This window comes from Podarcis gaigeae (genome assembly GCF_964106915.1).
Source record: "Podarcis gaigeae genome assembly, chromosome: 2".
Lineage (NCBI taxonomy): Eukaryota > Metazoa > Chordata > Lepidosauria > Squamata > Lacertidae > Podarcis > Podarcis gaigeae.
In genome coordinates, this window is record NC_139679.1 from 7,929,927 (window position 1) to 7,946,670 (window position 16,744).

Consider the following 16,744-nt stretch of genomic DNA (forward strand, 5'->3'; position numbering starts at 1 on the left):
TCTGCAAACCTCAGGGTTATCCTGCATCTCCTTGCCTTTCTATTGTGCATCAGTTGTGCTGTTTTGGCTTCAGCTCAATGAGCACTGGAAGACCAAATCATTATTAGAATAAAATATATCTGCCTAAGTGGGGGTATAAAGTCCATGTCATTCAGCATTCCATTTTCCTCAGACGCCATCCAGTTGCTTCGTGCCCTTTTTGTGGCTTTCCCGGATGTAACAGCCATTCCTCCCTTCTCTTCCTCCCCACTCCCCTCTTCAGCTCTGCTACAGTGGCTCCCATGCACAAGAGAAATTGAGAAATCAGGGGTGTAGAAGGGGATCTGACGAGTACACCAGAGGTCATTCTATGGCAAATGTCTTGCAGCATGGACAGGACCTCAAATTAAGAGCATCAGGTTGGCGCTTTATTGATTAAACAAATGCCTAAACCATTTCACAGCATAAAGGCATTGAGGCGGCCTGTGTACACATTAAAAACAGACTAAAACGCAAGCTTTATAAACGACAAAATGATACATACAAACAACACCAGATACAAAATGGATATTCTATAGATGACTGGGTTACACTCAGTGAAAGCCTTCCTAAACAAAAATGTCTTCAGGTAGGCACCTGAACAGGATTGCGCCAGGCACCTATCTGATTTCAGCTGTTAATTGATTCCACAGAGCTAGATCTCTATGTCTAACATTGCTCCATGTGCTCCTGATGTAGTTTGAATTGATTGTTCTGTGTAATTGAGCGTTTTGCTCTGGGGCTCATTGCCCTGTGGATGTGACATGTTGTGAGTCTGTCCTATATATATTTATCTCTAGGGCAGGGGTTGCCAGACTCTGGGCTCGGGGCCAGAATGTGTTTCTTCAGACCTCCCAGTTCAATCTGTGGGACTTTTCCCCAGGCCACACTACTCACTAGTCCTGCTCTGCACCTTCTTTCAAGTGATTTTTCCTAACTGGAATGCCTCATTGAACTGTGATAATGCATTTTGCTTGCCTAGGTAGAGGGGTGAAATGTCTGACTTTTCATTTGCTGAAATGTAGCCTATTGTATAAAGGTGAGTCACATTCATCCTCTCTCGCCCCTCCCACAACTCACAAAGAATTTGTGACCCTCAGGTTGAAAATGTTTCCCTTCTCTTTTACTAGGGGACAGATGTGTGGGTGGTCCTGTTTCGCCTCTTGTTCCCTTCTTATTCTGGCTTTAAATTTTGTGTATTGGGGACAGGAAGTTGTATGGTGGTGGAAGATCAGATATGTTTGCGGTGATAGCAAGCAGAAAAGAGAGGTGACTGGATACTGTGAAGAACAGGCAGGCTATTATAAAAAGTGTACAAGTGCCTTCCTCTGAAAAACTATCTGCCTTGTGCTGGTGTTTGAAAAACGAGGAATTATGAGAGGTTAAAACATGGTGCTTTCTTTAAAATATCAAAGCTGAGAATCTTGATTCCTGCATTTGATATCTGAACCTGAGCAAACCCCTCTGTGCAGAATCTCTGTAAAAGATTCAGAAAAGTATGGGAGTACTGAAGGTCTTCTAACTTCTTCTGGTCACAAACCGGATATGGTGACAGGCAGAATTCCAGTGTGAAGAAATGGGTAGTTCAATGCTCTGGCCTCAATGAGGCTAGAGTTAACTGTGTTAGGGTCAAAGGGCCTTCTTTAATCAGTAATTTCCACTGAGGGTGCTAATTCTGGGTGGTGGATTGTAGGGGGTGGTGGTTGCTTTGAGCTGCTTAACTTGGTTTCCTTTATCATCTTCCCTACAAATGGTTAACCTTTTTATTGCACATGGGTGACATGGGAAGCTGACCTTATGGGAATTGTATAGAACTGAACCACAGTAGTACTGATAACTTAAAACTGCTTTATTTCCTAGCTTAGGTACTCTTATCACAGTTCTGATTTTAAAAAGCCTATTCCTACTAACTTGGTTGTTAAGTGTCTCTTTGTTGAGTTGTCATCTCTGTGTGGATTTACTGGTATTCTTAATCTAGTACCAAGGTTATTTTTGTAACTTGAAGTTAGGCTTACACATGAACAAATGAAAGCTAGTAGCACACCTAAGAGGAGAGAAAAACACCCAGCTAGTTCTTTTTCAACATAAAGGAACACCTCGTGTGCTTCCCTGGAGCCATATTTACTATAGACAACCAATCTAGTGACTGAGGTTGTGTGTGTGTGTGTGTGTGTGTGTGTGTGTGTGTGTTAAACAGTCACGGTGCTAGATCAGGCTTCTGAGTCATGTCCATTGGGTTCACGACTGCCTGATGGTTCTTCTAACAGGAATCAGGTCTGCACTCATCTCCGCTTTCAGGCAGAGGGAGCCTGTTTGACCACAGACAGCTTTTCTGGGTCATGTGGCCAGCATGACTAAACCGCTTCTGGTGTAACAGATCGAAAATAACTGGTCGCCAGACATTTTTTTGTGACTCGGGAGCGCCACCCAGTGACACAAGTTGAGATTTCCAGTTGCTTTGTGACTCCTGCCGCACCCTAATAAAGGTGAAATAGCAACTGTTTATGTACACTCCAAAGCTGATAGAATTTGAAGGTAGCCGTGTATATTGTTTCTATATGAATAACTGAAGTAATCCCACATTTGCCTTCAAATTAAGCATTGTGGTATGCTGTGTTGGAACTGGCTGTTTTGTGACTTCATTTAGGAAACACAGTTGGAATTAAGTATTCACCAGCTGAATTTGCAAGCCTCTGATATTTGCATTGCCCACTTCCAATTATGATGTGTGGCTAATAGACATGCTAATCTTCTGGAACAGAGCATTTTAACCAGATGCTGAATTTGAATAGTTATGTAAGCCCCAGACAAGATTGCTGTTGGTTCTGTATTCATTGTTCGTGTATTGGAGCTGACTTCCTCAAAATAATGTTATTGAGGCACAGAAAAAATGAGCTATAAGGAAAAGGGGGGTATTGCTGTCTTAAATGGAAAGTTTTAATCTAATGTAAAACCAGTGTTCCTTCTCCAGTGTTTGGTCTGTTTCTGACATCTGGGAGCTCTCCCTTTTGATAACTGCTGAGGTAGAAAAATACCGTGGATCAAAAATATTTTTTTGTTCCTCTGTATTGCATTGCCTTGTAGAAACCTTAAACAGTATATTCTGCTTGCAAATTGTGGGCAAAATGGTGTGGCAAGCAAAACTGGCAGCCTGATATACCAAATGTTTGTTGTTTACTCACCAACTCAGAACATAATATCCCACCATAAACTGCCAAAATCATTGGGCATAAATTAAAATAACTTCCCCTGGGGTTAATACATTCTGGTAGTTGGTGCTAGCCCAGGCTTGAGGGGGTTATTGAACCACCACCCCAAATTTCTCCTATCATGTCCTCAGCACTAGACAGGGATGTCTCAAGGCTGAATTTTGGCCCATGCTGCTCAGATTCCTATGGAAAATCTCAGAAGTGGCTTGGTGCTGAAATGATAGGGACATTTTTGTATCCCTTGGGCGGTATGCTTAGATGAGTGGGACCTACTGATGGACTAGAAGCAAGGATCTTGAACTGCTTGTGAGTTGACTTAAGGCAACATTTTTTTCAATGACTGCCTTATTTATTAAAAAATTGTCCGGTAGCACCTTAAAGCTTATACCCAGAACAAACTTAGTTGGTCTCAAAGGTTCTACTGGACAATTTTTAAATTTTTTATTTATTTCGACTATGTCAAACCAACACTGCTACCTACCTAAATCTGCCTTTTTTATGTTCCTGAATGCTTTCCCTACCAGCCCATGGACTAATTGTACTAGATGTACCTTGGTTGTTCTGACGTCTGCATTTGTGCAAGCATGTTTTTAAAGCTAACATTCATGTCATATTTTGGGTGTGCTGTAGGTAGAGATAGAGTCAAGTTGTTTATGAATGGAGCCCATCCCTCTCCTGCCTTGAAAACAATTCTGTACCAGCTTCTTGTCCTCACCTGTAGTCTCCCTGCTGCCCTTATTGACCCACTTTTGGTGAACCATGGAGAGTGCTGGAGAAACACCAACACACCACCTTGATGACTATTTCCACATGTTCTCTGTTGGCCTTGAATGGCATGGAAGGGAAAGCAATTCAGTGCTCTGGTTATGGCACATGCTATTTCTCCTGCAGTAAAGAGCCAGTGTGGTGTAGTGGTTAAGAGCGGTAGTCTCATAATCTGGGGAACCGGGTTCGCTTCCCTGCTCCTCCACATGCATCTGCTGGGTGACCTTGGGCCAGTCACACTTCTTTGAAGTCTCTCAGCCCCACTCACCTCACAGAGTGTTTGTTGTGGGGGAGGAAGGGAAAGGCGAATGTGAGCTGCTTTGAGACTCCTTAAAGGGAGTGAAAGGCAGGATATCAAATCCAAACTCTTCTTCTTCTATGGCACATGCTATTTGTCCTGCAGTAAGGTGATACATAGGGGGCAGGTGGCGCTGTGGGTTAAAGCCTCAGCGCCTAGGACTTGCCGATCGACAGGTCGGCGGTTCAAATCCCTGTGGCGGGGTGCGCTCCCGCTGCTCGGTCCCAGCGCCTGCCAACCTAGCAGTTCGAAAGCACCTCCGGGTGCAAGTAGATAAATAGGGACCGCTTACCAGCGGGAAGGTAAACGGCGTTTCCGTGTGCAGCTCTGGCTCGCCAGAGCAGCGATGTCACGCTGGCCACGTGACCCGGAAGTGTCTTCGGACAGCGCTGGCCCATGGCCTCTTAAGTGAGATGGGCGCACAACCCCAGAGTCTGTCAAGACTGGCCCGTACGGGCAGGGGTACCTTTACCTTTACCTTTAAGGTGATACATATCCATTACTTCTGGTGGAAGCGGGAGCGTTTGTGTGTCAAGCTCCCCAGAGTCCAGTATTTTTCTCAAGCCTCCTGACTGCAAGACCATTTTATTTAGTCTGTGTTTTGGCAACTGAGCTTATTCATAGGAATGTTGGTTTCTTAGCCTGTTTGTGGCAGCAGGTATACAGGATTTCACTGGGTAGCAGAAATATCAAAGTTGCAGCATAGGGCATTTGGATTTGAATGTCCTTAAAACCATCACGTTTGCAGGTACATAATCAGAACATGATAAATAAGCATGAGGAACTAGGAAAGAGGAATTTTTTAAAACCAAGGGACTATGACCCAATATACCATTATAGGTGAAGGTACCCCTGACCGTTAGGTCCAGTTGTGGACGACTCTGGGGTTGCGGGGCTCATCTCGATTTATTGGCCAAGGGAGCCAGCGTACAGCTTCCGAGGTCATGTGGCCAGCATGACTAAGCCGCTTCTGGCGAACCAGAGCAGCACACGGAAACGCCATTTACCTTCCTGCCGGAGCAGTACCTATTTATCTACTTGCACTTTGATGTGCTTTTGAACTGCTAGGTTGGCAGGAGCAGGGACCAAGCAACGGGAGCTCACCCCGTCGCGGGGATTCGAATCACCAACCTTCTGATTGGCAAGCCCTAGGCTCTGTGATTTAACCCACAGCACCACCCGCATCCCTCTATTCCATTATAAGCTTGCATAAATAAATCAGCCTAAGAATGTCCCGTGTTTTTCCATGTATAAGACAATGCTTTTTGCTAAAAAAAGAATTAGGCAAAAATTGGCTTACACATGGATAGTGAATGCAGAGCGGGGATGTGCGATTAATGGCAGCAGCAAACGGGAGATTGGCAGCGGCGACTGGGTGGGTGATTGGTGGCTGCGGCAAGGCCTGCTGGCGATTGGCTGTGGCTGCAGCAATTGGGCAGGTGATTGGTGGCTGTGGCAAGTGGATGGGTGGGTGGGCTGTTGGTGGCGGCAAGCAGGCAGACAATTGGCGCCTGCGGCGAGGTGTGTGATCGGCAGTGGTGGGCAGGCGGGTGAGCGATTGGCAGAAGTGACTCCCAACCCCCAAAAGCTGAACAACTTAATTTCTTAATTTGGTGTTAAAAAAATAGGGGTCGCCTTATATATGGGGGGTCACTTACACGGAAAAATATGGTAATTCTACACACACTTACCCTAGGAGTAAGTACAGTGGTACCTCGTGTTACATACTTAATCTGTTCTGGAGGTCTGTTCATAACAGGAAACTGCTCGTAACATGAGGTGCGCTTTTGCTAATGGCGCTGCCCACTGCTGCCACACCGCCGGAGCGCAACTTCCACACGCATCCTGGGGCAAAGTTCACAACAAGGGGCATCTGCTTCCGTTTAGCAGAGCACGTAACCCAACGCATTCATAAGGGGGATAGTACATAACTTCATGTATAGAACGGTTGCCTGATGAACAGCTAATTGGGGTAATAGACTTTGGTTTTGATGACATGGGACCTGATAGAGTAGGGATTGGGAAGTTTTTTGGCTCCAGCGGCCAGATCGCTATTGGGGTTGGCCTTGAAGGCCCAGTTTCACAGGTGGGTGGGCAGGCAGCTACTTGTCAATTGCACAACATCATTTTGATAGCATATGATTGGTAGGTGAGCAGGGCTGCCCACCTTGCAAAATCTCTCACGTGACGTTGAAAGCCTTCCCACACTTCCCCTTAAAACTTAAATGTTGGAGGAACATGATGGACTTGCAGAAGTAAGTGCTTTAACAGTGTGTCTTAAAGCTGCAAATCACCTTTTGAAGTAGTCTCTACCCCACTGTTTGTTTGAGAGACGCCTTTTCATGATGCTGATTTAGGGTGTTGGTGTGCATCACCTCCAACTTGTGTTTGGCAGTGAATCCAAAATGTGTGTCAAAGGTAGCTGTTATGTGGCATATAGATGTATTTCTCTGGTCCTCTGCTAACTCCATTATTCACAAAGATCTGTAAGGTAAAAATTACAGTTCTGCTATGTTTTGGTTCATGCTGTCCAATATAAATTCAGCTACATCCAATAATAAGCATCTTTGCTTCATGACTTGAAGACTCTCAGATTATGTGTGTGTTGGATTTATCACTTCATTCTTTTAAGAGTCAATATTCCATTTCAAAATAGCATTCCTCCTAAGTTTGTAAGAGCTGATGGATCTCATTCTCACTGCTTTATGGGAGTTTAGGGTGGGGTAGAGATGGCAGCCAGGGTTCAATCCACCAAAACCTGCATGAGTAGTGCATCATCAACTGTAGGATGTCAGAGATCCTTGAAAAAAGGTTTCTGGGACCCTGTCATTAGAAATTGGGGCGGGGTGTGTGTCTGCTAGTCTAGTTCTGCCCTGTTGGATGGTAAGGGGGTATGTCTTTTAAACCAGGACCAAGATACTGGAAACAGTGGCCCTCACTGGGTCTTAATACAAAAAAAAAACCTTAATTAGGTCTTTCTAATGATAAACTTAAAGCAACCTTTCTCATTTTTCATCATTCACCTTCACTGGGTCAAGAAAATAGTGAATGTGAAGGTCACCAATGAGAGGTGTATGCCACAGCTGTGTGTACTTTAGTCTCACATGGCTATTGGGAGAGGCAGGCCCTGAATTCTAACCCATTTGACTTTTTTCTCACCATCCTGCCCTCTCCAAACCTCTCAGTGGTGTGAAGAGTCCGAGTAGTGCAACTTGGGTTTGGATGCTGGTCGCAGGCTTGTGAGAGAAATGGGAATATTACTTCATCACTGTTTCCCTAGAAGTCTTTGCACTAAGCTAAACCCAATTTGCACTTAATCTTTTACCAGTTTGCTGTACATGTAATTCATGGGCATATTTGCCCATGCAACTTCTCCCGAGTACAAATTTTCCATCTGTCTATACATATACAAAATGGAATGGAGAGAGGCAGTGCTTTCTTAAGCTTCCCATTTTAGAGCTTGCAGGGGAGGTGTTGTTGCTAGTCCCTCTGAATGGAAAAGTTTTCCAATTTCTTTTGGTTGAATAAACTGATGTTTTGCTAGTATTCTGGGTCAGCTGCTCAACACGACAAATTGTGGAAAATGTGGCAAGATATTTTTTGTACCACTATAGATTGTGTGGCAGGAGTGTTCCAAAGTATGTTCTGAACATTGATGTAAAAAACATAGTTACCATGGTGTAGAAATCTGCTGTGTTAATGAATTCCTAGTAATCTTAACTAATCTTCCTGATGGAAGGAAGGATTTAAATCCCTACTTCCTAGCAGCATAAGCATTGTAGCACCAATCTTTAAATAACAGAAGCTGCTATGGGTTTTGTAGGGCAAGAGGCTGAACTGTGCCTTGCTTTTACATAAAAGATCGTTTGGGCATCAGTTTTTATGTGTCAGTGGTAAACAATATCAGGTGATATTGGCTTGGATGTACACTCCTGTGCAATTGTGACAAGCATGTTTCACTATACACAGGAAAGATTGTGTGCTTGTTAATGGTTGTGATTTATTGGACAAATCCTGGTTCAGATATTTTATGTTTTTATGTTTTTAAATTGTCAGCAGAATGAGTGCTTAAGCATAAAGGGTTCTATGTCAGATGTACAGAAAGCTGAGGATTACAGCTTATAGCTAAATTTTGTGCTTCTTCTATCCTCCTGTCTACAAGCATTTAGAAATACACACACATATATAGCACTGAAAGGTTCAGAGACATGCAAAATCCAAGTGATAGCTATGTCCTAAATCACGCCTTAGTCTAAGACAGAGGTTGGCAACCTAAGGCCCATGCGCCAGAAGCAGCCCATGAGGGTCACTTAACTGGCCCATGAGCTGCTCCTGAGCAGCCCACTCGGCAAGTCCTCACGCACTGCGCTAAACTGGCACAGGAACTCTCTTTCCATGGCTCCGGAAATGGCTTCTACGCATGCCCAGACACCGGAAATTGTGTCTGTGCATGTCTGCAGCGCCGAAAATTGCTTCTGCGCAGGCATGATTATCGGCATCTGGGCATGCGCAGAAGCGAATTCCATCACTGCGGACATGCGCAGACATTATTTCCGGCATTGCGCTGCGCCAGTCCGGCCCACAGAGGAACTCCGCGGGAGTGATCCAGCCCATCCCCAGTAAGCCTTGCCGACCCCTGATCTAGGAAGTGTGGATTGGATCTGTTTGTATTGGAATTCACAAATGCTGAATTCTTCAAGCATCCTAGCTTCACGGGCTCTAGGATTTAAGCCCTTATTTTTACAAGACTTTATCCAAACTTATTCAAAGGTAGACCCTTGCTCTAAACATTTAGTTTGGAATACAACTGACCACTCAGTCTTGCTGCTGTCTCCCTTTTTCTTTTAATAAACTCATCATTGCTGAATCTTGATTTGAAGGGGATCAGTATCACAGAGCTTCCAGAAAAAGCCAGTTGCAGTCTGGGAATAAGCCATACAGATGCTTCAGTCAGCTCTCTTCATTTGATATCACGAGGCATTCTAAATTTCTGTGTTGCTTTTTGAGGGGCTTCAAAGGGTAGTTCCCCAAACACACGTAACTGAGGAGAACATATCCAGAATAAGATCATGGTTGTTTGATGTTGGATATGGTCACTACAGAATTTAAATGGATTAGATGTGGACCTCTGGCTGATAAGACTTCTCAGAGGATTTTGGTGCCGAACTAATTGTGAATCTGAAGTGGAATCTCAGCAGACCCATTGTTTTTAAAAGGCAAATCCTGGAGAGGGAGAGTGGGTTTTTCCCTAGTTATCTTCTCCCCATCTACAGTTTTAGGTCTTACACTTCAGTGAGTTGAAGCTGTTTCAGACTCTTGTTAGTAAAGTTAGCCTTCATTGGGTAGGGAGAGGCTTACAGCTTATGTAAGGAATATTGTGATGACTCAGACCCCTCTCCTAGAGTGGCATTTCTGTGAGGCATGTGATCCTGTGCAGATTCCCACCCCCACCCCCCCAGAAAAGGACTACCCAGTCTGAGCTATAACCAATGATGTAGTATTGCTTCAGATCAGTAGCTGTTTGAGGACAGGAGCATAGTTCTCTTTCGATTTGTGAAAGTCCTTATCTAAACTTTAGAGGCAGGTGGCATTCACTCTCGGGGGTCAAAAGCAACAGGCTGGCTGACCTGCTGTTAGGACAACAGCTAGTTTGCCTCTTTAGACATAGAGAGATGTTGTTCAGTGATTATAATTGTTTACACTTCCTTTAAATCCAAATTGTTCTTACTGCAAGAGCTGTGGATGAAAGTAGAACGATTCTTAATATAAACCTAAATGCCAGACTTTTCCAAACTGGTACCCTGTTGGACTTGGGAACACCCATCAGCCACAATCAGCATGGCCAATGGTTATAGATGATGCATTAGTAATGTCTGCCATACAGCCTGATCAAATACCTCTTATAAGGATTGCTGGCTAGACTGAGGATTATACATGAACACTAGGTACACACACACACAAACTCTTTCTCATATTTTGTCTCTCTCAATTAAGATCCTGGAAATATTTTTTTGTTTTAATGTCCTGATATGCTCTATGGATTTATTCAGTCGCCAAATATGGATAATCATAACAACTCTTAACGAAAACCATTTTCTTGTAGTGATGTCCTTGCCCTGCCCATCTTTAAGCAAGAAGAATCCAGCTTGCCTCCTGACAATGAGAACAAAATCCTACCTTTTCAGTATGTCTTATGTGCTGCCACTTCCCCTGCTGTGAAACTCCATGATGAAACTCTCACCTATCTCAATCAAGGTAAGCCACATTTCTGTTGCCAGAACATCAGGTGGGGAGTAGGTGCTTTCCCAGTCGTGGCATTTATATTGCTTCCTTGCTGCATGCCTCTTTTAGCTCACTTTCCAGAGTGCACACTCAAGGCCGCAGCACAAATTATTTTAGACTTTCTTTTCTTTTAACCTATCTGCTGTGCTCTCTGTGGGGGCCGTGAATAGCTTTCATCTGAACTCTTGGTTGGAAATTAGTGTTCTAGTTTTTGCTTAGTGATTGAAAGTCTGAAACCAAAGCTGGAAAAGATGCAGACAGAAGTCCAAATTATTTATCTAATTAAAATACTTGTATGCCACGCTTCAGTAAACCTATAATTCATGGACCAGGATTCGTATCATGGGAATAAACTATGTGGGTTTTGTCAATTTAGCACATTTGAATTTTTGAGCTGTGTTAGCACAAATTAAGAACCTGAAATGTTGTGGTAAATGAAATGCTACCTCCCTAACAAGTCCTTGTTTCTTTCAGCAGAGATTAAGTTCTTTAAAAAAAAAATAGGACCAGATTAAAGTACAGTGGTACCTCGGGTTACATACGCTTCAGGTTACAGACTCTGCTAACCCAGAAATATTACTTTGGGTTAAGAACTTTGCTTCAGGATGAGAACAGAAATCGTGCAGCGGCGCAGCAGCAGGAGGCCCCGTTAGCTAAAGTGGTGCTTCAGGTTAAGAACAGTTTCAGGTTAAGAACGCACCTCCAGAACAAATTAAGTTCTTAACCCGAGGTACCACTGTAAATAGTGTCCCTAACAGAAGCTAGGGCAACAGGGTTTCCATGCGAGAACCCTTCCTGTGCTTGTTGCACCACGGCAGAAAGTTACAGATAGGTAGCCGTGTTGGTCTGCCATAGTCAAAACAAAAAAAATTCCTTCCAGTAGCACCTTAAAGACCAACTAAGTCAGTTCTTGGTATGAGCTTTCGTGTGCATGCACACTTCTTCAGGTATCTGAAGAAGTGTGCATGCACACGAAAGCTCATACCAAGAACTGACTTAGTTGGTCTTTAAGGTGCTACTGGAAGGAATAGGTATCTGAAGAAGTGTGCATGCACACGAAAGCTCATACCAAGAACTGACTTAGTTGGTCTTTAATGTGCTACTGGAAGGATTTTTTTTTGTTTTCACGGCAGAAAGGTTTATGATGAAGGGATGGAGGGGGAGCGATACAACTCCTTGCCAAGGGTGTAAGGGTCCCTAAGTCTGGGGCTACATGAAAGTGGACTTCGACAAGCACACATCCTTTCACCCAGAATGCCTCCCCTCACACTCGATAGGGGTGTGTGTAAGTTACCGGGATGCTTTCTTTTCAGTCAAACTTGTTATACTATGACCTCAAGAGAAGTGGATTATTATTATTTTTTTGGTAGCAAATTCAGAGATCTTTTCTTCCTCAGGTCAGTCCTATGAAATCAGAATGCTGGACAACAGGAAAATGGGGGAATTGCCTGAGTTAAATGGAAAGCTTGTAAAGGTGAGTGCCCATAATAATCTATCCTCTCCTAAAAGCTCTGGGTTGGTGACAAGGCTAAACGTGCTTGTCAGGTAACTTGTGACACCTGTGAACGTAATTCAGTCAATCTCTGGTGTCAGCAGTTGGGTAGAGCCACTGTCTATCCAAGCAGACCCCAGTAGTGTTGGGTTCATGCCCCTCTAGCTGTGAAATAAACCTTGAACGTAAACTGCCTACACATGTAAATGCCAACCTGTGTGTGCTCCATTCGCACCATCCATCAGTTCCATGGTGGAGAGATGGTGCAAGGTTACACTTTAGGAAAGCTAAAATCTTCCAACTGGCCACACCAATTTGTCTAAGCTCGTCTAAAGGTTCCAGGTTCCAGCATATGCTGTTTACTCAATGAGAAAATTTCCTTATTAACCTAGAGTATATTCAGAGTGGTGTTCCATGATCGGCGACTTCAGTATACAGAGCATCAGCAGCTGGAAGGCTGGCGATGGAACAGGCCAGGTGATAGGATACTGGATATTGGTGAGTGGCTTCTGCAAGCATGGACTAATTTGGCATTGTAGCTTTTTGTAACATGGACCTTGGAGGGCATTGGAAACTGCCACCATTAGAGGTATAGAGCTCTTTATTGATTTTGAGAGTGGTTTCAGTCTCTGCTCAGAGCGTTATTGTTTGCCATAGTTTGATTTAGGTGGCTCCGATTTTTTTAAAATGTTGCCTTCTGATGTGAACGTAGCTCAGTTCACTAGCTTATACCATCTTGCGCCTATTGCTCTGTAAGCACTTTCCTGCAGTACACCTGCACTCTGCTTGGGATACATGTCAAGGATTATGCAGTTAAAAGCCTCCACAGGTAGGCAGTTTTCTGGTCCCTTCTGGCTTCCTACACCTATGTCAAATGACTTAGCACTTCTGTTCTTGCCAGGAGAGAATGAGCCTCTTACTGTTGGTACAGTGGTACCTCGGGTTACATACGCTTCAGGTTGCATATGCTTCAGGTTACAGACTCCGCTAACCCAGGAATATTACCTCGGGTTAAGAACTTTGCTTCAGGATAAGAACAGAAATCGTGCTCCGGCAGCGCGGCGGCAGCAGGAGGCCCCATTAGCTAAAGTGGTGCTTCAGGTTAAGAACAGTATCAGGTTAAGAACGGACCTCCGGAACGAATTAAGTACGTAACCAGAGGTACCACTGTACATTCACTTACTGCCTTAAATTCAGTAGATTATTATAGTTGACTCAGAGGTGAAACTTATAATTTATAGGTTTCAGAATTCTGCTTTTCTTGGTATATAATATTGGTTTCTTCTTAGAATCATAGAATTGTAGAGTTGGTAGCTTCCTAGAGGGTCTTTTAATCCAACCCTTTGCAATGCAGGAATATGCTTCATCAGTTCATAAGTTTATTCTTCTAGCCAAAGGCCATGACAAACATGTAGCAATAATATTCATAAAGTAATGCAGAACACACATCCTTAATATAAACCAGCATCCATGATGTGTGAGGGAAAAGATACCAGCAAAGTATGCATAAGCCTGTCGTTCTGAATTCCTAAATTTTCCTGAAATAGGTTAGCAGGGCAGTCCAGAAGCAGCTTACATAGATAGTGCCTCAGTTTTATACTGTAACAGGCATGCTGGTACCTAGATTTTTGCCTTAATTAATTAATTAACATCCTGTCTTCCATCCTGGAACTCGAGGTAGAATACATGGGATTCACAGTTGGTCTCCCACATAGGGACTGACCAGACCAAAGCTTGCTTAGATTCAGTGATGTCGGTGCATCGTGTGCCTTCAGACTGTACCCTAAATTACCCAGTCTTCTAAGCTCTTGGTGCATTATTTACTACATAAGTCCCTTAACATTGTGGTGGACTTGCCATGCCTCTCCTAGCCTCGTTCTAAAGGGTTGGGCTTTTGTCTTCTGCAGATATTCCAATGTCCGTGGGTATAATCGACCCCAGGGCAAACCCCACGCAGTTGAATACTGTAGAGTTTCTGTGGGATCCTTCAAAGAGGACTTCTGTATTTATTCAGGTAAATCAATACTACATGGGAGGTGTTTCTTAACTGTTCTCTCTGGTTAGGTCTGTAGCAAGCAAGCTTTGAGATTTGCTGCCATCAGTTTTGATGGATCTCTACCGCCATATACCTGATACAATCACTCTGTCACTCTTCCAAATTCATATATTAGAGGAATAAAAGAGCAGTCCTATTCTTCTGTGGGGTGTTCCTCTGAAGTGTACTTGGGTCTCCTTCTGCCTTTCTTTCTTGGATCTGCTTGCTCTCAGTGAACCACTACCATTACAGATTCATAGCTGCCAGGCTCAGATTTCAATTGACATTGTTTTAAGTGTCAGCACTGTGCAGCAGAGACAGTGAAAAAAAGTCAGTTCATGGGTACCTGGGGATTCTTCCAGCTCCGGTGAATGCTGATGAGAAGCTGTCTGTCTTAGTTACAACCGAGATGGCTCAACAAATTGTAATCTCTACTTGGGAGGCTACTATAATGAACTTTGAGAACCCTTGAACTAAAGAGTAATGCTAATTGCCCTTGACAAGAACAAAGTGGAATTCTGACTGGCAAAACCGACGGGGAAAGCTACCATTCATTTCACTGCTGTGAGGGTGTTGAACGCTGAGGTGCCGGGGAAGGATTCTGATTACTGGCTTTAATTTGGTTTCTGTTCCCGTCAACTGTGGTGGGGGCAGGACAAATGCTGGCAAAGGGAGCAGACCCCTTCAGAAGCCCTCCCATCCAGGACGATGAGTCAACCAGAATGAGGCCACACATTCGAGACTTATTTCTAGGGATTTTTTTATTTGATCTCTTCTCTGCCTGTTGCAGGATTAGGTCAATATTACGATTTCACTAATCCTTGTGGCTTGTTGAGGTAGGTCACTTTTAGAGACATGGTGCCAAACCTGTGAAGTCACCTTCAAAGTCCATTAGGAATAAATGGTGTGTATTCAGTCCATTCTGGACAGTGCTGTCTGGTTTTGATTTTGAAAAATAATGTTTGCTGGTAATCCAGGGGTACACAGTGGATGTTGCTGGACTACAGCTCCTTTGACCATTGGCCATTCTGGCTGAGTTCAACAGCATATGGAGTGTATGGCTACCTCTTACATTAAGCCATATCTTCTCCCTTTAGAATAAGACTTTCAGTTGTACTGAGTGGAAGCATTAGCCTATTCAAGTATTAAGGGCATCTAGGTAAACGAAAACCCAGGCTGTTTTCTTTGGACCCCCCAACATGCCTTTTCATCTCTGTGGGCTTGGTGCAGGTTTAACTATGATTACAAGATCAAAAAACATTACGATACTGGGAGAATATCCTTCCTCCTTGGGCTTGCTGCTCTTCACTTCTGATCAAATTCTCATCCCTTTTCATTGTAAGCTGTGGTTAGCAGGTAGCTTCTCACTGCAGTTAGTTCAACTTGATGCAGTTGGTGCTCAGAAGAGGAGAGCATACACCCAAGGGGGGAGAGGGAGGGGCTTTGCCATGTGCTCCCAGTCTAAGAGATCAGCCCTGAGTAGGAAATGCCTGCTGGGTGTGATTGCAGTTTACAGATCCTGCTGAGAGATAACTTGGGAGCAAACAGAAACCTTGGAATATAATTTGAAAAGCCATCGGTAACTTTGGTTTTCTCCATATTCTAGGGTCCCACAGACCAATCCATAATCCCTTTTCTCCTCTGCTAGCATTTTCCACTGACAAGTTACCTCTTTCTTGCATGCATACTTCTGTAGAGAAATTATAGATTTCAATTGCGCTGAACTGCAGAACACAATATCGTTTTGTTGCTTCTTCTGGCCTGACTGCTGATGCCCCCTGCCCCCTGATTAAAAGCCAGAGAGCAGGATGAACTCCTTCCTCTGCTCGAGAGCTTTGTTTGCTATTGGAAATGGAGTCCCCAGACTAGCTGGTATCCTGCGCTATCACTTTCTTGGAGTAATTGTTAAACTGTTCATGTGCACCTTTGTTGTACAAGCAGCAAGCCTGCAGCCTGGAGCATCTCTGTGTCTGTTTTTCTTCACAGGTGCACTGCATCAGTACAGAGTTCACCATGAGGAAGCATGGTGGCGAGAAGGGTGTGCCATTCCGAGTCCAGATTGACACTTTTAAGGAGAATGAGAATGGGGAATACACTGAGCACTTGCATTCTGCCAGCTGCCAGATCAAAGTCTTCAAGGTATGTGTGTCTTTTAATCCATCCAGTGCATACCACCCACCGTTGTTACTTAAATTGTGAACTAAAACCTGACTTTCTTAGAAGAACTTTAATGTTGCGGAATGTATTAGTATCCATACCACCTGCAGCCCTTCACTAGCTGGTCCTAGGTAGGTTACAACAATTTAAAATTCAGTATTAAACACAGTTAAGTCAAATTATAATTGACACATCTAACTTTATGATGTGACATCTCCATTTGGTTGCCTCTATTGGAATGTCTAATACTACAACCATCAGCTGATATTTCCCTTTCCTTTCTGAACAGCTACTAAGCTCTGTATTTCCTTCATGGGTATGTTTTGTCACTTGAATTTTATTTTTTTTAAATATTGATTTGAAAGACAAATTACAGCCCCCAGAATTGGGTGGGTCCTGAAAACACACATGTTGGGCGTCAAAGATCAGAGTTAAGAGGTGGCTTAAGCTGCCAGATGCACCTTTGTGGGAGGGAAACCCACAACCTA

General features: G+C 43.7%; 1 protein-coding gene across 1 annotated transcript in view; it reads left to right on the forward strand.

The window, feature by feature from the left end:
• Positions 1-16,744, forward strand: part of TFCP2 (transcription factor CP2) — a 34,531-nt gene that overhangs the window by 6,636 nt on the left and 11,151 nt on the right. The window contains exons 2-6 of the mRNA XM_083729457.1: positions 10,394-10,545; positions 11,970-12,046; positions 12,457-12,562; positions 13,972-14,078; positions 16,086-16,238. Of these exons, the coding sequence (XP_083585583.1) occupies positions 10,394-10,545; positions 11,970-12,046; positions 12,457-12,562; positions 13,972-14,078; positions 16,086-16,238 (595 nt within the window). The remainder of the gene's footprint in view (positions 1-10,393; positions 10,546-11,969; positions 12,047-12,456; positions 12,563-13,971; positions 14,079-16,085; positions 16,239-16,744) is intronic.